We start from the raw sequence: 24,679 nt of genomic DNA, 5'->3' as shown, positions 1-24,679 counted from the left end.
CCACATCTAGTCAGGGGTTTCAGGCAGCGTTAGAAGCTGACGACAGCCTGAAAGCTCTAAAGGAGCAGGCGGCACAGCCTCCCTCGGACTCGGACCCGGAGCGAGTGGTCTGGGACCAAGGACGGCTGTACCGGGTCACGGTCCAGCAGGGTTCACCGGAGGCGTGGCCCAGGGACCGACAGTTGGTGGTACCCTATCCGTTCCGGACGGAGTTGTTGCGGATCGCACATGAGATTCCGATGGCCGGACACCTAGGGATCGCTAAGACCAAGGCCAGGTTAAACCAGCATTTCTACTGGCCAAAAATGGGGGCCGATGTGGTTGCCTACTGCCGTTCGTGTGAAACCTGTCAGAGAGTGGGGAAGGCGGGGCCACACCCCAAAGCCCCTCTGGTATCTCTGCCAATCATCGATGAGCCTTTCAGGAGGGTGGCTGTGGATCTGGTCGGCCCGCTGGCCATCCCCAGCAGCTCCGGGAAACGCTTTATACTGACGGTAGTGGACTATGCCACCCGGTACCCAGAAGCAGTGGCCTTGTCGTCCATTCGGGCTGACAAGGTGGCCACCGCATTGCTGGAGATTTTCTCCAGAGTGGGTTTTCCCCAGGAAATGCTCACTGACCGGGGGACCCAATTCATGTCCCAGCTGATGGAGGCCCTCTGTAAGCAAGTCCAGGTGCGACATCTGGTGGCCAGCCCGTACCATCCACAGACTAATGGCCTGTGCGAGCGGTTTAATGGCACCTTAAAGCAGATGCTTAAGATGTTGGTCGACTCCCATGGGCGTGACTGGGAGCGGTATCTCCCACACCTGTTATTTGCTTACCGGGAGGTTCCACAGGCCTCAACAGGATTCTCACCGTTTGAGCTCCTGTACGGGCGACGTGTGCGGGGCCCCCTGGCTCTGGTGAAAGAGGCTTGGGAAGGGGATTTGGCCACCCCTGGAGTGTCGGTTATCGAGTATGTCATGTGCTTCCGGGACAAAATGCAGGCCTTGACGCAACTGGTACACGACAATATGGCTCAAGCCCAGGCCGATCAGAAGCGTTGGTACGACCAGAACGCTTGTGAGAGGACCTACCAAGTGGGTCAAAAGGTGTGGGTACTGGTCCCCGTACCACAGGACAAGCTTCAGGCAGCCTGGGAAGGCCCATACCTCGTGTACCAGCAGCTCAACCCTGTGACGTACCTGGTCACCCTGGACCCTGCCCGTGGAAGGCGGAAGCCCTTCCATGTGAACATGATGAAGGCACATCATGAGCGGGAGGCATGTGCGCTCCCCGTGTGCAACCTGCCCGAGGAGGGAGAAGCGGAAACCCTCTTGGATATGCTAGCCCAGGTTAGGGCAGGCGGATCCATTGAGGATGTGGAGGTTGGCCACCAGCTCTTGGAGGACCAACGGTCCCAGCTGTGGGCCACCCTACACCCCTTCCGGGGGTTGTTTACCAACCAGCCCGGAAGGACTGACTTGGCTGTCCATCACGTGGACACTGGGGATCATCCCCCGATCCGGCGTTCAGCATATCGGGTTTCCCTGGAGGTGCAGCAACACATGCGCCAGGAGATTGACGAGATGCTGAAGCTGGGGGTGATCCAGGCATCCAACAGCGCTTGGGCCTCGCCTGTAGTTCTCGTCCCTAAGAAGGACCGAACCACTCGGTTCTGCGTGGACTACAGGGGGCTCAATGCTGTCACAGTCGCCGATGCGTACCCAATGCCACGCATCGATGACCAGCTCGATCAGTTGGCCGGGGCTCAGTACCTGACCATCATGGATCTGAGCCGGGGATATTGGCAGATCCCCCTGACTCGCAAGGCCAGGGAACGCTCTGCCTTTATTACCCCATTTGGACTGTACGAGTCCACGGTGATGCCATTCGGGATGAGGAATGCCCCTGCCACTTTCCAGCGGATGGTCAACACCCTGCTCAAGGGACTTGAAGGGTACGCGGCCGCGTACCTGGATGACATTGCCGTCTTCAGTCCCACCTGGGAAGATCACCTAGAGCATCTAGCACAGGTGCTCAGGCGGATCCACCAGGCAGGTTTGACCATCAAGCCGGGAAAGTGTCAGCTGGCCATGAGCGAGGTCCAGTACCTCGGTCACCGGGTAGGCGGGAGAACACTGAAGCCCGAGCCTGAGAAAGTGGAGGCCATCGCATCCTGGCCCACCCCCAGGACCAAGAAGCAGGTGATGTCCTTCTTGGGGACCGCTGGGTACTATAGGAGGTTTGTTCCATGCTATAGTAGCCTGGCAAAGCCCTTGACGGACCTCACCAAGAAGAAGCTGCCCTCTGCAGTCGATTGGACAATGGACTGCGAGACAGCCTTCCGGGCCCTAAAGGACGCCCTGTCCAGCCCGCCCGTGCTACAGGCAGCCGACTTCACGCGGCCGTTTGTAGTACAGACCGACGCCAGTGACTTCGGCCTCGGTGCGGTGCTCAGCCAGGTGGACTCTGCGAGCCAAGAGCACCCAGTCTTGTACCTGAGCAGGAAGCTGTTACCAAGGGAAGTGGCCTATTCCACGATGGAAAAGGAGTGCCTGGCCATAGTGTGGGCCCTGCAGCGTCTGCAACCCTATCTATACGGGCGCCACTTCATCGTGGAGACGGACCACAATCCCCTCAGCTGGTTACACACTGTCTCCGGGACGAATGGCAGGTTGTTGCGATGGAGCCTGGCGCTCCAGCAATACAACTTCACCATTCGACACAAAAGGGGCCGTGACCACGGTAACGCAGACGGGCTGTCCCGACAAGGAGAGGTCGCGGACGGGCGCACGGGGGAACACCGGAGTGTGCTGCCCCCTAGCGCCCTCAAAAGGGGGGAGGTGTGAGGTAAATCCGGAGATATGACGATAAATCATGATATTCAAGTTATGTCAGGAAGCCCTCTCCTGGTGTCACCCCCCCTTTCCTTCACACAACTCCTTCAATCAGAAAATTTACCACAGGGATAAACGGTTTGTTTAGCAGATAGGTGTCAAAGGAACTGGTCTGTGTTCCACTTACACCTCCAACAGCCATCTCCTCTGATATGGAGATTAGATGACTTGGGAACAATGGACGCAGGATGACCCCCTGCCGTCACCCTGTAACAAGAGTTGTATCTCATTATAAGGCTATGGAACTATCCAGACAGAACGACTCCAGTAAAAAATGGTTCATATCTCGCAAGCCATATTTCCGATAAATATGGCAACCATAAAAATGGTGTCTCTGCATGCGGACGATGCTGGCACACCTTTTTTATGGGAGTAGGACATTGGGAAGTACCCCAGGCGTGATATCAGCCAATGGGGAACTAGTAGACAAGTCATGAGTCCTCTCGTTCTGTAGCTAAATTCATAACTGTCACAATGAGAGCGTTGGCGTCCGCCTACGACGCTCCCAGGCAAAGTTATGGCCCATATTCCATGTGTGGATATTGTCCATAACTCCAGCCAGGGGTGGAGCAGTGCTCCCTCTGAGGTCACTAAGGTAGGAGGGGACCTGGATTTGCCCAGGTTGATAACCCTACTTCGGCCATTTTCCAGTGTTCTTTCGCTGGGGGTCACGTGTAGGAAACATCTGTGGGAAGGATCCTAGAAACCTGGTCTACAGCGCCCCCCTGTGGCCAGACGCACAAGGTAACTGCTGGAACTGTGTATGCCTGTTTGTAAACCATGCTTTATCTGTAACTGTACTCTGACCTATGTATATTCTGTAGATCCCCTATTGTATATATTGTAGTTTCTAGTGTGCTTTAGGCTGATTAAATTATATAATTAATCTTGGGCTGTTCTGTTATCTCGATCTTGAATCCCACGTCTGTGTGTTCGGCTAATAGTTACCGTGAAGCGGTTGGTGGCAGCGAGTTGTGCCAAGGATTATTGTGGGGAGGCCAGTGAGATTCGGGGAGGTTTTATATATTCCGCCCGCGGAGGTCGGGGGAATATATACCCTACTCTCACCGGGGACCCTTCAATAATCGGCATAAGTAGTATAGCGGCCTCCTTGCTTATTGTCGGGCAATTCCATAATTGGCCTGACTATAAGAGGGGCGCTAGAGAGCGCGTCACGTGCTCTGTCTGTCGGCCGGGAGGTATAAAGGAGGGGTGACCCCCACTTGTTACCCCCCGATTGTGACGTACTGGTAGCCAGCGCGGGGGATTCCTGAGTGACCCCCCCGGTGGATCGTGACAGGTGGCATATTCGCGCTTTCTGGGCTTCCACCCAGTCGGCTGTTCCTGGCACAAATCTCTCCATGATGGGCTTGCTAGACTGCTCGGCCATCTTCCTCTGTCTGTATGGGGGAGCAGCGTGTGAGCTAATACAGAGCAATGAATTTCCTGTTTAGAGTAGAGTGTAGTGTGAAGAGTGGGAAAAATGCTAGGCAGGAGCAGACAAAGTTAGAGAGTGAAGGTGCAAGGAAGCACGAGCCTACACAAAAATTAGTGGCAACCTCACTCGCCCAGGGGAATCTAATTGGAACCAGGGGGAACCAGTGACTTCATTTGGCTGGTTTCTACAATGCGGCTCACACCAACTCGACCCCCTGACATATTATATCTTACAGTAACATAATTGTAACTCACATTATGCCACATATTACACTCTTATGTTAAGATAATTCGTGTCTTCAGGGGGGGGGGGGGGCAGATGACCGTAAGCCCTCACCCTTAGAATACTACTCCGTTACATGTAATCTTACTATACATTACACAGGAGCACATGACAATACATCACAATATTTACACTAGAAGCAGGACACAATTCAGATTACATTACAAGAGAGGACAACATGATTGGTGTCTTCAAGGGAAATAACGCAATAGCTTCTTTATAGTCTGATGAATGACGGTAGTGTAAACTGCCAAAATAAATGTAGGAATAGTAGATGACACCTACTGTAAGTATGTTTCGTACTTCTAAATGTATCTGGCAATTGGACTAGTTTATATGTAGCAAACCATGAGGACAAAGAGTAATAGTGCAAAAAATAAAATATACAATTTTTATTAGTTCTCACAAACAGTAGTCTAAAACATTAAAAACAATTACAAGAGACATGGGGGACGTCAAAAGAGGGTAAAGGAGGAATGGCAGCGTCCCCTATTGGGAATTCATTAACCCCATCAGGTCCTTCACAGCCAAAAAATACCATTAATAAGTCATAGTAAGGAATATTCCACATAAAAATCATCTTTTTCAAAGGGCTGTGAATGGAGAAACAAGGGAAATGAAAAAATAAAGATCATATTTACCAAAAGTGCAAGTGCAGGGGAACCACAATGACGGCCTATTCACAGGACATGACAAGACCCCCAAGAAACGGATCACTAACCACATTTTCTTGGGGGTCTTGTCATGTCTTGTGAATAGGCCGTCATTGTGGTTCCCCTGCACTTGCACTTTTGGTAAATATGATCTTTATTTTTTCATTTCCTTTGTTTCGCCGTTCACAGCCCTTTGAAAAAGCTGAAGAGACAAAAAATGGAGCGCACCACTATTAGCAGTGAATGAATCAATGAGGGTGCACCCTGGTGCAGAGGGGGAGAACCATGGAAAAAAGAGGAGGGAACTGAAGAGACAAAAAACGGAGCGCACCACTATTAGCAGTGACTGAATCAATGAGGGTGCACCCTTGTGCAGAGGGGGAGAACCATGGAAAAAAGAGGAGGGAACTGAAGAGACAAAAAACGGAGCGCACCACTATTAGCCCTTTGAAAAAGATGATTTATATGTGGAATATTCCTTACTGTGACTTATTAATGGTATTTTTTGCTGTGAAGGACCTCATGGGGTTAATGAATTCCCAATAGGGGACGCTGCCATTCCTCCTTTACCCTCTTTTGACATCCCCCATGTCTCTTGTAATTGTTTTTAATGTTTTATACTACTGTTTGTGAGAACTAATAAAAATTGTATCATTTTGCAGTATTACTCTTTGTCCTCATGGTTTGATGTACTTTCGAGTAGAGCAGTACCAAGGCTGATCCAATGTGCATATTTATGGCTCAGTATTTGAGAATTGTTTTATTTTAGTTTATATATAGGGATGAAGCAGCAATTGTTTAGGGACCTTCACACTCAAGTGGTTCCAAGTAACATAATCCCTTAAATCTTGTACTGTGGTGAACCAAATACTATACATGGATTTTGATTGTAAATAAAAAAAGTTGTTTTTTTTAATTGTTGTACCTTAGATTTTTTCTCTCCTTTTTAGCTTATCGACGTATTCTTTTTCCTCTTCCTATTCGCTGTTTGGGTGATTGCATTTGGAGTTGCTCGTCAGGGAATCCTGAGATGGAATGAACATCGCTGGGAATGGATTTTCCGTTCCGTTGTTTATGAGCCGTACCTGGCTGTGTTTGGACAGTACATTGCGGATGTAGATGGTAATTATGAAGATACTTCATTCTATTTGCTACTTTTGTTTGAATCTAGTATGGGAAGTAATAGTGATTATCATGACTGTGAATATTCTTCTGCTTTTAGGCACCACCATTGATTTTGATCACTGCACTGTTAATGGGAATGAATCTAAACCACTGTGTGTAGAGATGGATGGTGAAAACCAACCTAGATTTCCAGAGTGGATCACAATCCCACTAGTCTGTATCTACATGTTATCTACCAACATCCTACTTGTAAACTTGCTCATTGCCATGTTCGGGTAAGTAAAGATGAAACATCCTAATATATTGGTTGTATTTCCAACAATAAAAAAAAGTTATTTAATAGAAGCACTTGCAACATTTCCAAGCTGGTCTATATTTACTTTCTATGCATGTGTAATAAGGGAGTAGCAATTATTTTTATATTTTTAACCATTTTGGAGACTATGAAAAGTCATATTTGGGAGTCAATGATCTACATACAACATTATCTCGCCTTGTAATTTACATGAGGTCCTAAAAGGGAACCTGTCAGCAGATTTTTGCTATGTAATCTAAAGATTTCAGAGACTACATTGCCTAGTGCCTGATAGTCTGACATGCATCCTGCTGTGACTAGCAGCTCACTGTCTATAGACATTGTACTTAGAGAAACAAAGAAAGAAAAATGCTGTACAACGACTCAATTGCAAAAACACTTGAATTTTATTCATATAGAAAAATTAATAACAAATAGAAAATGCGATAAAAAGTAGAGACAGATGGTTAATGCCAACAGGTGGCGCTCACACCACAACATACGGTAGGCAAAAGCACATGTGCGAAGATTAATGTCTAAGTGTACACAACCTAAGGCACACCTATAGAAAAGGTGGCCCAAGGTGGGACACAATGCAAGAAGATAGAGGTGCTAAATGCAGCTAATTCAAGACACCAAGGAATCCAAATACATAGTGACTAAAATATATCCCTAAATCAGCTGCAGTACTATTACCATACCTGGAGATGTGGTGGGAACCCTAAGCCCCGACCTATAGGTTTCGTTAGTGATTCTTCTTCTTCTATAGGTGTGCCTTAGGTTGTGTACACTTAGACATTAATCTTCGCACATGTGCTTTTGCCTACCGTATGTTGTGGTGTGAGCGCCACCTGTTGGCATTAACCATCTGTCTCTACTTTTTATCGCATTTTCTATTTGTTATTAATTTTTCTATATGAATAAAATTCAAGTGTTTTTGCAATTGAGTCGTTGTACAGCATTTTTCTTTCTTTGTTTAACCATTAATCTGTATATGGCTCTATCCATATTCAAAAAATGGCACGGGATTGGTCGTGTCTTTTGGTATTATGTACTTATTGTACTTAGAGAGCCTGGTGTCAGCGGGGGGCAGCTTTCTCAAGTCTGCCGCATTGCTTAATAAAAAAAAACCTGTGTCAGAACTGCTACACCCAGTAATCTAAGTGATACATCATTGGATTCAGAATCTCTTTGCGCCTACATCAGGCTCTCTTAGATTAAGTAGCAAAAACCTGCTGACAGATTCCCTATAAACACACATTTTATGACATTTTGAAAACATATCTGGATATACAAAATGTACATTGAGACAATTGAGAGGAATTTTATTATACTGTTTGTACAGTCTGTTATCTGTCATAAGTTATACATGCCAAATTCACAAATGAATGAGAGGCAGTAATTTTAGGAAATACACAAATAAAGGGTAAAAGCATTGCAGGCCAAACTTTTAAAAGGAACCTGTCACCTTCATAAATTTTATTTAGCTATAGACATAGTGGTAAATAGTGGTAATGTGCAGGTACGTGATATTAAAGTTAGACCTGGTTATTTTACTGTAGTAGCGACTACAGGGAGAAAATGAAGTTATATTCTCCCTGTAGACGATCACTTGCAGTTATCGGGAAGGTACAGGGAGCTTTTACAGTCACCATTCACAGCTGTAATCATTCCCCAGCACATTGATTGACAGTCTGCTCTGCACACACACTGACCATGGGACTGTCAATCAAAGTGCAGGGGATTGATTACACTGCACTCACTGTGTAGTGACAGGTCCCTGTAGCAACCTGATGACTGAAAGTGATTGACTGCTTGGAGGAAATCTACTATACAAATTGCCTCTTCAGAGAGGAGGACTTGACCTCTAGTGCCACCTATTGGAAGTAGCAATCCTAAATGTCAATATCGACCCTTTTAAAAGCCTTGCCACATGACTTAGGATAAAAGCTAATCCAGAATCTCAATTTACAGACATGAAGAAATAAAAAAAAAGTGTCTGCAAACTGAGATTCTGGTTTGGCTTTTATCCTCAGTCATATGGGAGGGCTCGTTAAAGAGTCAATATTGACATTTAGGATTGCTACTTCCGATAGGTGACACTAAAGGTCAAGTCGTCTTCCTCACTTAGAAGAAAATTTGCATATTTACTGTCCCAGAAGAGCATTGCAAGATGTTTAAGGGTACCGATGCAGCAGCGATCCGACCAGCGATCTGACCTGGTCAGGATCGCTGCTGCATCGCTACATGGTCGCTGGTGAGCTGTCAAACAGGCAGATCTCACCAGCGACCAGTGAACAGCCCCCAGCCAGCAGCGACATGCAAGCGACGCTGCGCTTGCACGGAGCCGCCGTCTGGAAGCTGCAGAGACTGGTAACTAAGGTAAACATCGGGTATGGTTACCCGATGTTTACATTAGTTACCAGCGCACACCGCTTAGCTGTGTGTGCAGGGAGCAGGGAGCCGCGCACACTGAGCGCTGGCTCCTTGCTCTCCTAGCTGCTGTACACATCGGGTTAATTAACCCGATGTGTACAGCAGCTACATGTGCAGAGAGCCGGAGCTGGCAGCACAGGCAGCGTGAGAGCTGCAGAGGCTGGTAACTAAGGTAAATATCGGGTAACCACCTTGGTTACCCGATGTTTATCTTGGTTACAAGCTTACCTCAGCTGCCAGATGCCGGCTCCTGCTCTCTGCTCGCTTCATTTGTCGCTCTCTCGCTGTCACACACAGCGATCTGTGTGTCACAGCGGGAGAGCGCCTTTGAAGAAAACGAACCAGGGCTGTGTGTAACGAGCAGCGATCTCGCAGCAGGGGCCAGATCGCTGCTCATTGTCACACACAGCGAGATCGCTAATGAGGTCACTGCTGCGTCACAAAAAGCGTGACTCAGCAGCGATCTCGGCAGCGAGCTCGCTGTGTGTGAAGCACCCCTAAGTCTCCTCATACTGACCCCTTTGAAATCTATAGCATATCAATTCTTTCAGCATTTCTAAAGTGTTTTTAACTGCATTTTTGGTGAATAATACTAACTTTATTAAATATTCACTGTAGTAGACAAATCACACTTGTAATCCACACACACAAAAAAAAACGCAGCAGAAATACACCAAAATGTAGCAAAATCTGTGCTTTGGCTGTAGCAATTTTACTGGCAAAAGAGCAGGTGTTGACTGCAGAAACAAATGCTGCAAAAATGCAGCATGTCAACATAGCCTAATGAAAGTAAGGCTGCTTTCACACCTCCGGTTTTAGCAGAGCCGGCCAATGCGGCTCTAAAACCTATGCAACGGATGCGGCGACAATACCGCATCCTTTGCATAAGTTTTTGACATGCAGCCCGTCCGGTTTTTGCCGCTTGCGGCACGCTACTGAACATGCGCAGTGGAAAAAAACGCATGCGGCGGCCAGATGCGGTGTTTGCCGCAGGATGCCTCATGCGGTGTCCATAGGCATGCATTGCAAATCGCGCCGCATCAGCTGGATGCGGTGCGATGCGTTTTTTTTTGCCGGACAAAAAAACGTGCCAGGCAACGTTCCATCTGCTAAATCTGCCGCATGCGGCAAAAACCGGACCGAACGCAAGCCCATGCGGCACAATCCGGCACTAATGAAAGTCTATGCAAAAAAACCTGCAACCGGCGGCAAAAAAAACGTTTGTGGTTTTTCTGCAAAGCGCCGGATTATGCCGCACAGGAAAAACGGGAGGTGTGAAAGCAGCCTAATTAAAAGGTGACAACTATTTACGGCTAAATTCGCAGTTATCATTTTTGCAAAACAAGCACCATAACAAATCTCAGTATGTCAATATTATTTACCTGATTATGACATTATGGCTTTTGCTGTAACTTAAGGTACTGTCACACATAACGAGATCGCTAGCGAGATCGCTGCTGAGTCACGGTTTTGGTGACGCAATAGCGATCTCATTAGCGATCTTGCTATGTGTGACACCTACCAGTGATCAGACCCCTGCTGTGGGGTCGCCGGTCGTTGCAGAATGGTCCAGGCCATTTTCTTCAAAGGCGATGTCCTGCTGGGCAGGACACATCGCTGTGTTTGGCACTGTGTAACAGGATCACAGTGACTGCTGAGATCGTTATACAGGTCGCTACTGCGATCTGTATTGTTCTGCATCGCTGGTAAGATCTGACTGTGTGACATCTCACCAGCGACCTCCCAGCGCCTTACCTGCGATCCCTATCAGGTCGCATCGTTTTCGGGATCGCTGGTAAGTCGTTGTGTGTGACTGGGCCTTTACTTTTTTCTAGTACATCGCCAAGTTTACATTGTGAGTGGAAATGTAATTGTTTATGTGTCAACTAGAGATAACAGTACTTTTTTTTCAATGCCAGGTACACAGTGGGAACAGTTCAAGAAAACAATGACCAAGTCTGGAAATTCCAGCGATACTTTCTGGTTCAGGAATATTGTAACAGATTGACAATTCCATTTCCCTTTGTCATCTTTGCCTATTTCTTCATGATACTAAAGAAGATTTTCAGTTGTTGCTGCAAAAAACCTGAAGTAGAGCCTACCCCGTGCTGTAAGTCTGTCTAGTAGCATTTTCATCAATTTTTGTTAGTGTGAATAAGTAATTGTCACAGGTTTGACATGGTAAACTGGAGTGAGGTCACCTAGATTGGCCCTCAGATTAGGGGCCCTAAACTGTTCCTTATTCCAGAGGTAGGCTTGATGGTAGCCAGGTCTGGACTGCCAACGTAGCCCTGACTCCTGCGCAGCCCTTGTCTAACACCCCCTCTCCCCTACCTCCGGGGAGGGCTGGGACAGGAGTAAAGAATCCCACAAATACTGACAGACAGGGGAAAACCAAGGCTTAAACTCACTGCAAGCATACACAGGGGAAAAGACAATACATGATCAGACTAAATTGCATACAATAATGCACCAACAACTGAATCACCACGCACAAAGACTGATGATGCTGGAGCAAAGCTAGAGCTATCCTCGGCATGTGAGGCTAGGTTCCACCATTTTTTATAAGGTGGAGGCAATCCTGTGACCCCAGCAGCAATTCCCCAACCAGCAGGAATTAACTCTTGCTAAACTGAAGACCAGAGAGCACTATACATTCAACGTCCAATTCTGGCTGAGCAACTAAAGTGCATCAGGTTGCCTGCCAGACTCTGCAATGTGAACAGAGTCTGGAGTCGCCATGACACCTAGTGAGTGAGGAGCAGAACACCGCATAATAGTAATCTGGGTAAATCAGCAACAGTATGTTACCTCCCCCTCAAGTGTCACCCTGTGTTGCACATTTTTTCCCCCTACCTATACAATTGGTTTATAGAGGGTTGGGATACTGAGTTCATCATGACCATATGCAATTATGATAAATCTGTTTTTATTGATTTTTTTTCATCAAAATATGATTACATAAAGAAAGCAACAAAGAGTATGAATAAAAAACTGAATAATACATTAGCCACATCCTCTTTATATTATCGACCCGATGACTGAATATGACGGTCGCAATGGTTTATCTCGATATCGTATCGCACAACCACTTATTACTTAAGGGAAGCCTCCGGGTCGGTTTGATATTTTCCAACCTAACCTGAATCTCCTCAAGATATGGCGAACTAGACTTCAAACAACATAGAAAAATAAGTATTCCAAGAATGACCATATGCAATTAGACGTTTTTGTCAAAATTTTGAATAAAGAAAGACTCTAGACAAAATGCCTAATGGAAGACTTCAGATAGTGAATAATGTAGAACATCAAAGTCTTAAAGACCTATGTCATGCACTACCTTTTTAGGCTTGCATTAGGCACAACAAAGTGTATCTGATGTGTTTCTCAACTGATAACCTGGTGGGTCAGACAATAAATTAATATAATTGTGGCTTTCATAGTCCTAAGTGAGGCTCTGTTGATATCTGTGTGGTGAGCTTCTATAGGGAGGTCTTCTTGATGAGAAGACGACTACAGCATGAATTGTACATTTATAAGGTACATTGTGCCTCCCCCTATGTCTGATGGTGTCGATATTGGTTCTTTTTTTATAAAATCTTGCAGAACTGTGCAAAGGTTTTAGGCAGATGTAGAAAAAATGCTGCAAAGAAAGAACACTTTCAAAAATTGAAGTGCTAAGAATTTACTTTTAGCAATTAAAAAACTGCAAATTGAATGATCAAAAAATAAATCAAATTAAAGGGGTGATCAACTATACAGCATAGTTGCGACCTGCTCATCCCCATCACGTGACCCCCCCAGGCTCTGTGACCACTAGGATCTGGTGACTTCCAGTTGACGTGACATCACCGAGGTGGGCCCCAGTCTCTCTGAGTGACTGGGCTGTGGATTGAGTTTTACCGTTCATCACAGTCCAGCATCTCGTGCTTTCTCCTTCACTGCAGAGTGCCGCAAGCAGGAGTGATGCTGGGCTGTGATGAGCGGTGAAACGCCACCCACAACCCAGTCACTCAGGAAGACTGGGGTTGGCCTCCGTGATGTAGGGACAACTTCAAGTTGACGTGACAGCAGCGGACCTCAGATGTCACGGAGCCCCAGGGGTCACGTGATGGGGATGAGCGGATCGCAATAGCGCCGCCCAGAAGCACAATTGACTACACAAGGTATTTGAAAAAAGCCTTCTTTATGACCTTTACATTGCTGTGTGGCCACTATGCTGTGTAGTGAGCCACCTCTTTAATATTTGGTGTGACTGCTAGAGATAAGTGGTTCTTTGGACACTCGAATTTGCTAGCAATGCTGAATTTTCCTCAAAAAATGTATTTACTGCGAATAAATATGCAGTGAACTGCAATACTGCTTCTAATTGTCTGGAAAATATGTGTGTAACACTTAGGCTATGTGTGCACGTTGCGTCCTGATCAGTGCAGAAACAAGCGCACCCGCTGGCAGACTTGACACTGCGTTTCGACAAAAAGAATGCATCCAAAACACATGTATTTTGGAAGCATTTTGCATGTATTTTACATGCGTTTTGGATGCATTTTTGTCAGTGCGGTAGCCCGGCAATTCAGATCTGCTACATGCCCGCTGACAGCAGACACAGACAGAGCCGGGCGATGAGAATTAATTCGGATGAACGTCACCCGACTTCATTGTCATCCCGCGGCTCTGTCTCTGTGTGCTGTCATGAACTCAGATGAACCTCTGTCTGACTGCAACCAATCATATGCACCGGTGGGCGGGGGAAGCCTGGAATACGTGATGGAATAATGAGTGGCCGGCATTTTCAAAAGAGGAGACGCTGCCACAGTGTGACAGCCATGCAGCGCCGCGCCGGTGATCGGTGAGTATGTGAGAGCGGGTGGGAGGGAGAGACCGACATCAACAGAGAGAGAGAAATATCTGCATTTGTAATGTCAAATAAACATGCGGATCGCAACAAAAATGCAGTGCAAACGCACTGCTTAGCATTTTGGTAGCGTTTTTCATCAACTCATTGATTTCAATGGGTGTAGAATGCTGCCAAAACGCTCAAAAGAAATGACATGCTGCTTTTTTAAACGCATTGATTTTGACAAATTTTTGACACTCAAATCGCTGCGTTCAAAAAAGCAACGTGTGCACGGATTATGCACAATCTTCATAGATTGTGCAAGGGACGCAGGACGCATGCATTTACGCTACAGTTTGAAACACTGCGGCGTAAACGCAAGAAATTACGCAACGTGCGCACACAGCCTTAAAGGTTTTCTACGACTTTACTGACCCCTTTTAAACTCTACTGCAGACAAAATAGTCCAAGTCCGAGTAATCTCAAACTATCTTGCTAAAAGAAAATGGATGGTAGCAGTTGGTAACAGTTGTATTCAGGTGCTGTGTATGGGTCTAATATTGGACTATTACAATAAGAAAGTGTCCAAAAAAGATTCTTTACAACCTGCATGTTTTTGTAAGGTAGACAAGTTGTGTTTAAATTTCTTGGTTGCAGAGATTTTTATTTTGTCGTTTAAAAAAAAAAAATATATATATATATATATATATATATATATATATATATATATATGAATTATCTATCTCACAAGCCAGAAATCACAGTTTCTGTGACACACAAGCCTTGATTTCAGGATTTTTGTTTAGTAGTAAAATTAGGACAAATGAGGTACTAAAATGCCTTCCTTTTTTTGCAGTGTGTAAAGAATAAAAAATGTTGTTAATAAGGTATGGTTCCTGCAGTATATCACAGATTAAATCAATTCACAGTCACACTGACTATGCAGGTACTGCACTTCCCTATTTGACTTCAGTATTTAGATTATTATTCATAGACTAGCGCTCCTATTTTGAATTTGCTTCATAACTACAGTAGTACATCAATCAAGTTAAATCTTTTTGTATCCCTAAGTAAAATGAGCTGTGTGTTCTGACCTCCTACTCCTATGATGTAGAATCGTAAAATGGTGCAGCCTGGCCAGACCTAATCTTTTATGATGGTTATGATAGCACCTACTGATTGGATGAGGTAGACCATGTGATTTAATATCTACAGGGCACTATGAAGAAACTCAAGTGGCTGCACCTGATGTAATTTGACCACTCTCTGACTGCTGCAGTCTTCAACAGGGTGTGAAATGGCAATGGGCATTTTTTTTGCGATCCTCGCAAATGGAATTAGAGTGTACAAAATCACAGAGACTTGAGAATTTGAGGGAGTTCAATTCAAAGTGGATTCTCAGCAGATTGATCCATTCATCTCTAGTGTCTACCCTTTGCCTTCCAAACAACCAATGACCTCAAACATACAGCCAATATAATTCTGAACTATTTTCAGTGTAAAGAAGAACAAGAAGTTTTCGAAGTGATGATGTGGCCCCACAAAATCCTGGTCTCAACATCATCTGTGTGGGGTACATGAAGACTTTGCACAAGTCTACAACCACAAAAGAGCTGTGGTTAGTTCTCCAAGATGTTTAGAACAATATCCCTGCCAGGTTCCTTCAAAAAGTGTGGGCAAGGGACAAGTGTACCTAGTAGAATTGTTGCTTTGATTCTGTTTTATAGCCAAAAGGGCGGTCACAGCAAATATTTATTTGATTTAGTTCTCTCTTTTGTTCACTGATTTCGCCTTTTGTTTATTGCTGAGAATAATATAACCATTTCTATTTTTGAAAGCAATTTTACTTTGCAGCATCTTTTAATTGCCTGCCTTAAAGTTTTTCACAGTATTTTCTATATTTTCTATAAATAGCAACAATCTTATCAAGTTTCTTTGTGTATAATGTTTTGATTCTGTCTCTAGGTTTTAAGAAGGATGATCTTGAGACGATGGCTTGGGAAGCTGTGATGAAGGAGAACTATTTGGTGAAACTTATCGGCCAGACACACAACAATATGGAGTAGGTTCCCTCTTAGCGAGGGCCTGTTGCAGTTTTGATGTACAGTGAGGTTATACAAAGACCAATTACAATTAGAAGAAAATATAATTGGCATGAAATAAATAGATTGTATCACTTATGGGACATGAAGGTTGAACACATCTACACTTCACATGATGTTGTGATGTAACAATTGTTATTCAACCTTTTAATTTACGATTCTCATCCGATGTAAAGACTTGTCTGACATTGTTTGCCTGTCGTCAGTTATGACCATGTTATTCTTTGTTCAAATGATTATTTGCTTGTGTAAATGAACCCTTATTGAATAGTATTAGGAGAGTTGTCCACTACTAGGAAAACCCCTTCTCATCCCCATTTGGCCTCACTTACTTCCTGTTGATTACTCATACGTCAAAAAGGCGAGGAAAGCGAAGCTGGTGGTGATTGCGCTCAGGGCTCGTGTGATGTCAGAACCTCATATGAGCCCCGGGAATGCAAGCACCACTGAAATGATGCCGGTACCGGAGATGAGTATAGGTTTTTTTTATTTTTATTGGGCTAAACATTGGGAATGAGAAGAGGTTGTCCTAGTAGTGGACAACGCCTTTAACTTTTGTAAAAAGATGGGTTTTCATGCTGGTTTAGAAAGTTTGGATAGTGGGAGAGTATCTGATGTGTTGGGAAAGTCACTTATAGAACATAAGGGAATGTATGCTAGATGTTGTGAAGATGACGATGTGAGGAGGAAAGCAGAGCTTGTCTGTATGATGACCAGAGACTGTGTTTAGTATCTGGAGATTAATTGAAAGATTTATAGAGTTTCGTGAACTTGAGCCTATGGTAGTAGACCGTGAGGGAGTGATTGGTATATTAGCATTGATGTTCTATCTTTAAAAGAGAATATGCCAGTAGGATCAGCCCTCTCAAGCCATCTGCATAGACATGTAGGTCACAGAAAGTTGAATAAAATGATACCTTGATATCTATGATCCAATGTTTTATTCCAGAGAAATCCACGTTTTTCTCTATGTAAATGAGCTGTTAAGATCCATAGGCCGGACATAAATTTCCCTGAGAATCTGCCCCCAGAGCTTATTATAAATGAAAGGCGGCACAACTATTGTAAGACATGTAGAGCAGTAGAGCAGACTGTCAGCCATTACATGTCTCACACTAGTAATACCTCCTTTAATTTAAAATAAACTCTAGAGGCAGATTCTCATGAACATCATTGCCCAGCCCAGAGATCTTAACAGCTCCTTTTATTCAACTTTCTTTGTCCCACATTTCCATATAGGCGGCTTAGGAGGGTTGATCCTACTGACAGATTGCAAACAGTGAGGTGATATTTTTCAATGTGTTTCTGGTTCTGTTTTCCAGAAAATATATTTAAAAATCAAATCTGATAGATTAATGTGCAACCTACCTGCGCTTTTATTAGACACTGGATCACCACAAGAACCTGGTGATCTGGCATTGTCACTCATGGTTGGTTTTTTTAACTCTGAACATTTTTGAGCCAATTGATAAACAGTGCAGCTACAAAAACTATTCATTATGCCTGTTTCACATGTCACTGATTCTGGGATGTATGTGCTAGTTTTTATATGTACCAGAGTCATGGACATACGCAGACCCATTAAAATCAATGGGTTTGTGCACACATCAGTGATTTTTGACTGACCATGTCTCCGTGGGGCGTACACCTGTGTCCAGGATTGCCGCACACAGACATGTCTGTTTTTTTCTGGCATCACTCATGTCCCATGGACCACGCTATGGTGTGGTCCGTGAAACATGTACCAGTAAAACATGGACATTGAAAATAAAAAACATTTTTAACTCACCTTCTCCAGTGCTGCTTGTCTCCAGCCTCAGCTGCCTCTGCTTCAGAGCCGGCTCATTACTGTATGTATATTCATGTATGCAGGAGCAGCCGACCCGGAAGTAGCTGCAGCGGAGGTCAGCATTGGCCGGAAACATAGCAGAGCCGAAGAGTTCAGCACCACGGACAGCAGGAGTGGGGACAGGTGAGTATAAGTCCATGTGCAATCACGCATAATGGATCACGTATCACGGATTGCACATGGACAACCCACATGTGCCGTGAATCGTGGCACACGGAGAGACACATGCATTTTTTACACGTCAGTGAAAAACGTCTGTGTTTTTCACTGACATGTGAAACAGGCCTTAGGAAGTTTAAACACACACACACACACACATATATATTTTTTTTATTTTTTTTCATGCTGGAACTGTCTTCACATCTACACTATCAAGACAAATAATGTTGAAAAAATAATGGAAACCCTACAGTTCCCATTCAAGTCAATGCAATCTGTCAGTTGCCAGTGGTGTCCCTCTCTGACAGATATTTTTTTTTCTGCTTTTATGATGCAACAGAAAATTGATATTCATAGTGTAGATGTGAACATAGGCTTAATATGACAGATCCAATCATTTAGCACAGAGATACATATTAATAATATATTCCTCTATTTGTGTTTTTTTTTCCTTTTAGGATGGAGAATAGATTCAAACAGTTGGAAGGAAAGGTAAATCTAATGTATTTTTCACTCTGTTAGTCACACTGAGTCATTAAGCGCACTATAGCCTTCTTTGCATTCTCGCTCAATCTGCCATTGTGTCTCCGCAGCTAAACGACCTGAAAACATTAATGAAAGAAATTAGAAACAAGATAAAGTGATGGTTTACTTGGGAGTAGATTATGGTAAGTCATTACGGGTAATGATGATGAAAGCTTTACATAGTTCATTGAACTTCCAAGTGACTAATCACATACATTGGCTCGCTGTTTATATTAAAGGGGTTTTTCATCTTTACCTTTTTTGTTAGCCCTGTGGTTTGGTTTGCACACTGGGTTTTTATGAGGCTGTCATAAATGAGGAGGTTCAAGCAGAAACCACTTCAGGAAACCCCCCTTCTATGTATTTTTTTTCTAGACTTTTTTGTATTGAAGAGTTTTTGTTATTGTTTACCTGAAGGATTTTCTATAAAAAACAGATTGTAAATATTATGGGTGATTATTTTTTTTTTTTATTAATTAAGCAATGAATAAAATTCTAGTGTTTTACAAAGCAAAAATGCTTAAATGGAAGGTGTCATCAAAAAATTTTGTTTTTTTTATTAGTTGATAAAATTGAACAATAATACTTTACATTTTTTCTTTTTTTTTAAATATTAACTTCTTTTTGGGTGGTCTTAAATATGAAAAAATATTTGATACTTTTAAACACCAGGGGGAGCAGCTGCTGAAATTTGCCATTAAAACCTAATGTACTGCTATCTCAAATTACAACTGCAGTAAAAGTGGGTGGGGCCTGCTCACGTCTGTGATGTCTTTTCCCCTCCCCTTTTGGGTATTTGCGGATGAAGTTTCACATTACTACTACTGCTCCCATAGAAGTGAATGGAGCAATGTAACACAGTACACTACTGCTCCCATTGAAGTGGACGGATCGTTGCCAAACATTATTTTACTGCTCTTATAGAAGTGGGTGTAATGGGGGGTCACACAGTACACCACTGCTCCCATAGTAGTGGACTGCGGTATCACACATTACACTACTGCTTTCATAGAAGTGGATGGAGCGTTTTTACATATTACACTACTGCTTCCATGGACATGGATGGAGCATTGTCACATATTACACTACTACTTCCATAGAAGTGGATGGGCATTGTCACCAATTACACTACTGCTCCCATAAAAGTGGACCAAATAGTATCTCCTATTTCACCACTGCTCCCATAGAAGTGGATGGAGCGGTGTCACACTTCACACTACTGCTCCCATTGAAGTGAATGGAGCATTGTTATACATTACACTACTGTTCCCATAGAAGTGGACGGAACAGTGTCACACATTACACCACTGCTCCCATAAAAGTGGACAGAGCGTTGCCACATTCATTACACCACTGCTCCCATAGAAGTGGATGGAGCATTGTCACACATTACACTACTGCTCCCATAGAAGTGGACGGAGTATTGTCAGACATTACATGCATACAAACTGCTGAAAAAGATTTTTTTGGCATTTTAGTAGCCTTCGTATTGACGTATTTTGTAAAGTATGGTGTAAGTTCCTAGTAGAATACACCTGAAGAATGGTCTTCTCACTTCTTTTAAATGTTTGGCTATTTTGGAAAATCTGAAGCTAATTAAAAACAATTAAAATACTGAACATCTGCATAGCAAGTTGTTTTTTGTTTTCTTTTCAGATTATTAATAGAACACTAGTAAACCTGCTGTAATGTAGTCTTCCATATTCATGAGCTCTTTATATCTCCGCCCCCACCACTGATTGACAGCTTTATTCCTCTGCACAATGTACACAGAAAGCTGCCAATTAGTGGTGTGGATGACAGGGTTAGGCTGGAGTCACACTTGCAAGAGACTCGCGAGAGTCTCGCATTACATCACTCGGCGTGGCCTGCCACTCTTCGGACAGGAGCGTCTCAGCTGTATAGAAATACATGCAGCCAACCCGCTCCTGTTTGAGAGTGTGGCTGTGCCGGGTGTTGCAATGCGAGACTCGCGCGAGCCTCTCGCGAGTGTGACTCTAGCCTTATTCAGAGCTCAGCGGTACCTTGCAGTTTGCAATCAGATCCATTTCACCTGCGTTATATTGCAATGTGCATACACCAATCTTAGCTATGTGACCTGTGTTGCTAAAGTCACAGTATTACAAATACCTGCAGTCATGAAATGATTGATCTACTTCTGAATTATCCTTCTCTTTTCTCTATAGGTAGCCGCTTCTTCAGAAACCACGAGCAGCGTATTCGAATAATGTGACGCCATCTTACCGTGATCTTGCTGTCTTTCCCGAATAACCTGAATACCTAACACCATGTTATACCTCTCTTATTACATAGCCTTAATATTTCTATGCCCAGTGGTAAAGATGAATAGAAAATAGATTGTAAACCAAATCCAAAATGCATATTTATCTTATTAAATGATAAAATACTTTCTCATGAAACTTGAAATAATCCCTATCTGATCTCTACAGAAAAGATTGTGTTTTACATTATTTTAAATATAATGATTAAATAATTAATATCTTTACACTGACATTTATGGTTAACAATTAGAGATGACTGAAGGTATTGAAATTCAGATTCAACAGTTTCGGCAAATTTTTTCCAAAAACTTAGCGTCTGTGACTGAACATGAATCTATCTGTATAGTATAATCAAAATTTTTGGGCTGTGACATCCATTCACTAAACAGATTCCCACCAAAGTTGCTTCTGCCCTGCATTCCCTGCCTTGGCTTTTATACAGGCTATAATAAACTGTGCTATACTATGTGATGGCAGTGCTTTATTATGAAATGTGATAACTGCAAGGTATTAATATCAAGCCTGCTTGGTAATGCCCAAGGTCATGTGAGTCTTATTGGGCTGATGCAATCTTATACAATGTATAATATAGCAGCTGGCGTTTTTATTGGTTCACTGTGTCTGGCAAATTTCCTAAAATTTTATATGAATTCAATTTGCATTTAATTATTTAATTAATTTCTAATATAAAATGCATCATTTTTTAATATATCAGCATTTATATGTAAGTAAAGTACAATTACAATTCAATATAAAACCAGTATTGTTTCAGTAACATTACATACAAAGGTTCTTATCACTAATGAGTAATGGCTCCAAATATTACTATTGTAATACACTACGATTATTACCACCATTAAAAATGACCATCGCCAGATGGGGCCCCGAAATGTCCATTAGGGTACGGTTCCACTAGTGTATAGTTTCCGATGCGCGAGCATGGGAAGCGATATGCTAAAGACCCTCTGCTGGGGGTGTCAGCCGAGGGTCATGCAACTGTGATGTGATCTTGCGAATGGATTACAGCTGCGGAAACCGGAAGGAGCACTTTTTTCCCATCTCCATCGCTGCCTGTCTCTTCGTATATCGCACTGCATTCGGATTACATGCAAGTGCGGTGCAATGTTTCACATACTCCCATAGACGTGTATGGGGGTGCGTGAGCCGAGAATAGCTGCAAAACACAGCCTGCTGTGATTCATTCCGCATGCCGCTATGTCATGAGAAATCAATCGCAGATGGACACTGCCCCATAGTTGTGCACTGGTGTGAGTGCAATCCAATGTTTTAATTAGATTGCACTCGTCTGTGGAACCGAACCCTAAGGGGTACTTTGCACGCTGTGACATCGCAGGCAGATGCTGCGATGCCGAGCGCGATAGTCCCCGCCCCCGTCGCAGCTGCGATATCGTTGTGATAACTGCCGTAGCGAACATTATCGCTACGGCAGCTTCACATGGACTCACCTGTCCTGCGACTGTCGCTCTGGCCGGCGACCCGCCTCCTTATTAAGGGGGCGGGTCGTATGGGGTCACTGCGACGTCACACGGCAGGCGGCCAATAGGAGCGAAGGAGCGGAGATTAGCGGGATGTAAACATCCCGCCCACCTCCTTCCTTCCACATATCCTACGGAAGCTGCAGTGACACCGGTAGGAGATGTTCCTCGCTCCTGCGGCTTCACACACAGCGATGTGTGCTGCCGCAGGAACGAGGAACAACATCGGACCGTCGCGTCAGCGTAATCATGGATTACGCCGACGCTGCACCGATGATACGATTACGACGCTTTTGCGCTCGTTAATCGTATCATCGAGCCTTTACACACTACGATCTCGCATGCAATGCCGGAAGTACGTCATTTTCAATTTGACCCCACCGACATCGCACCTGCGATGTCGTAGTGTGCAAAGCCCGCCTAAGAATGGATCTGTAGCCAGACATGCCAGCCACCAATCTATTCATTCTCTATGGGACCTTTACAAACAGGCAATAAATGGTAAACATTATCCTTTATTTGGTTAGCATATATTACAGACGAGCAGATCAATCAAAATTCGAATATCTCGGGAACAAATTAAATGTCTCATTATGCTTTGGGATCTCTCCAAACCCCATAGCATAATAAAATATGAAACATTTTTTTAAAAAAACAACTTCTACTATCCTCACTGCTCATCTGTCCGTCCCCTCCGCTCCTCACCATCACCTGTTCGGTTTTCACCACATCTTGAGATTACCACTGCTTGTGCTAAAATCCATGGGCACAGCGTCGGACTGGTTACCGGAGGAATCTCCAGTAATGCCAGACCTGGATTCAGTTACCTGTATTGCACACCGGAGCTCTCACCTGAGCTTCAGACTGAAGCCTAGGCTGTACCGCGAGCACTGAGTGATTGATTCCCCGGCGATTGCGGTTCAGTTCATGACAGCTGCAGACAGGCCGGGGTGATCTCCGGTGCTCTCACCTGAACTCCGTATTGCAGCCCGGCCTTTCTGCAGCTGTTATGAACTGAACCGCAATCGCTGGGGAATCAATCACTCGGCGCTCGTGGTTCAGTCCTGCAAACTCTGAGATCAGACCAGGCGGCAGCCGAGAGCTCCAGAGTGCAATGCAGGTAACTGAATCCAGGCCTGGCATTACAGGAGATTCCACCGGTAGCTAGTCCAACACTGCATGGGCATCTCACTCTGGGCCAAGATGTTCGGCTTTAGTTAGGCCCAGGAGGGTTATATGTAAGCAAGGTCACGGTGCGTGGTATGGCATCATGACACCATGATCTTTTGTGCACTTGCGCAGAATCTTCATGGGCCTCCTTAAAGCTGGAATTTCCGGACCAATGTGAAAGGCACAAAGATTTCAGGACAAGATGCTACAAAATAGAAAAATTGCTGCACTTCTTAATCTTATAGTCTAAAATGGTGCAAACTGAACATAGCATACATTATCAAAAATAGCAGTTGCACTCAAGTAGAGGGAAGAAGAAAAAACAAAGAAATGTATATGGTGAACAGTGGAATGTCAATATGCATTAGTGCAAAGAAAACATCAAAAACAATTTTTGGGGGAAAAAAATGAGATGTTCACCATATGCATCTTTTTGTTTTTTCCCCTCTACTTGAGTTCAACTATTATTTTTGTTAATGTATACTAGTGCACCAGTTCAGACTATAAGATTAGGAAGTGCCGGCAATTCTTCTATTTTGTATTATGGAGTCATGTCCTTTGTTTGCGCACTCCTCCCAGTGACTTCAGGTGTTTTAATTTCCCTTTTGCAGGTTCTTCTCTAGCCCTCAGCCCTTAGCTGAAAAACGGACGCGTGCAATGCGAGAAAATCTATCATTGCACTTTGACCAATGCTAGTCAATGAGGGAGAGCAGTTGGTCAGCTTTTCTCGCATCCAGAATCTGGATGCGAGAAAAGTCACAACATGCTGTGATTATCTGCTAGAATCGTATCACTCGCACCCATTCAAGTGAATGGGTGGGAGAGAAACATTGGACTGCACTCGGATGTTATCCCAGTGCAGTTGCGATATACGCACAGGCTGACAATGGAGGAGATGGAGGGATTAACCCCTCCCTCTCCTCCGCAACGCCCTCAGCTTCACAGCTGTGACCCAATTGCAAGATTGGGTCACAGTCACATGACACTCGGCTCACGCTTGCAGCAGAGCCTGATCTGGGGGTCATTAGCATATCACATCCAATGCTCTCGCATCGGATGCCATACGTTAGTGTGAGTGCAGCCTTATAAAGAGGTCAGGAATGACACAAAAAGAGGCAGAAATTTAGATTAGAACCCAGAGGAGAGTT

The 24,679-nt window shown here is 44.2% G+C and overlaps 1 protein-coding gene across 2 annotated transcripts in view; it reads left to right on the top strand.

Moving 5' to 3' along the window:
• Nucleotides 1–23,153, top strand: part of TRPM8 (transient receptor potential cation channel subfamily M member 8) — a 184,002-nt gene extending 160,849 nt beyond the window's left edge. For both annotated transcript variants that reach the window (XM_075317472.1, XM_075317473.1), the window contains 7 exons: nt 6,206–6,377; nt 6,478–6,655; nt 11,031–11,221; nt 15,914–16,010; nt 18,517–18,550; nt 18,652–18,726; nt 20,770–23,153. In XM_075317472.1, the coding sequence (XP_075173587.1) occupies nt 6,206–6,377; nt 6,478–6,655; nt 11,031–11,221; nt 15,914–16,010; nt 18,517–18,550; nt 18,652–18,702 (723 nt within the window). In that variant the 3' untranslated portion in view covers nt 18,703–18,726; nt 20,770–23,153. The remainder of the gene's footprint in view (nt 1–6,205; nt 6,378–6,477; nt 6,656–11,030; nt 11,222–15,913; nt 16,011–18,516; nt 18,551–18,651; nt 18,727–20,769) is intronic.
• Nucleotides 23,154–24,679: the final 1,526 nt, after the last annotated feature.

The sequence above is a fragment of the Anomaloglossus baeobatrachus genome, chromosome 7 (assembly GCF_048569485.1).
Source record: "Anomaloglossus baeobatrachus isolate aAnoBae1 chromosome 7, aAnoBae1.hap1, whole genome shotgun sequence".
NCBI lineage: Eukaryota > Metazoa > Chordata > Amphibia > Anura > Aromobatidae > Anomaloglossus > Anomaloglossus baeobatrachus.
The sequence above is the reverse complement of the archived record's forward strand: the minus strand, read 5'-3'. Positions and strand labels throughout refer to the sequence as shown.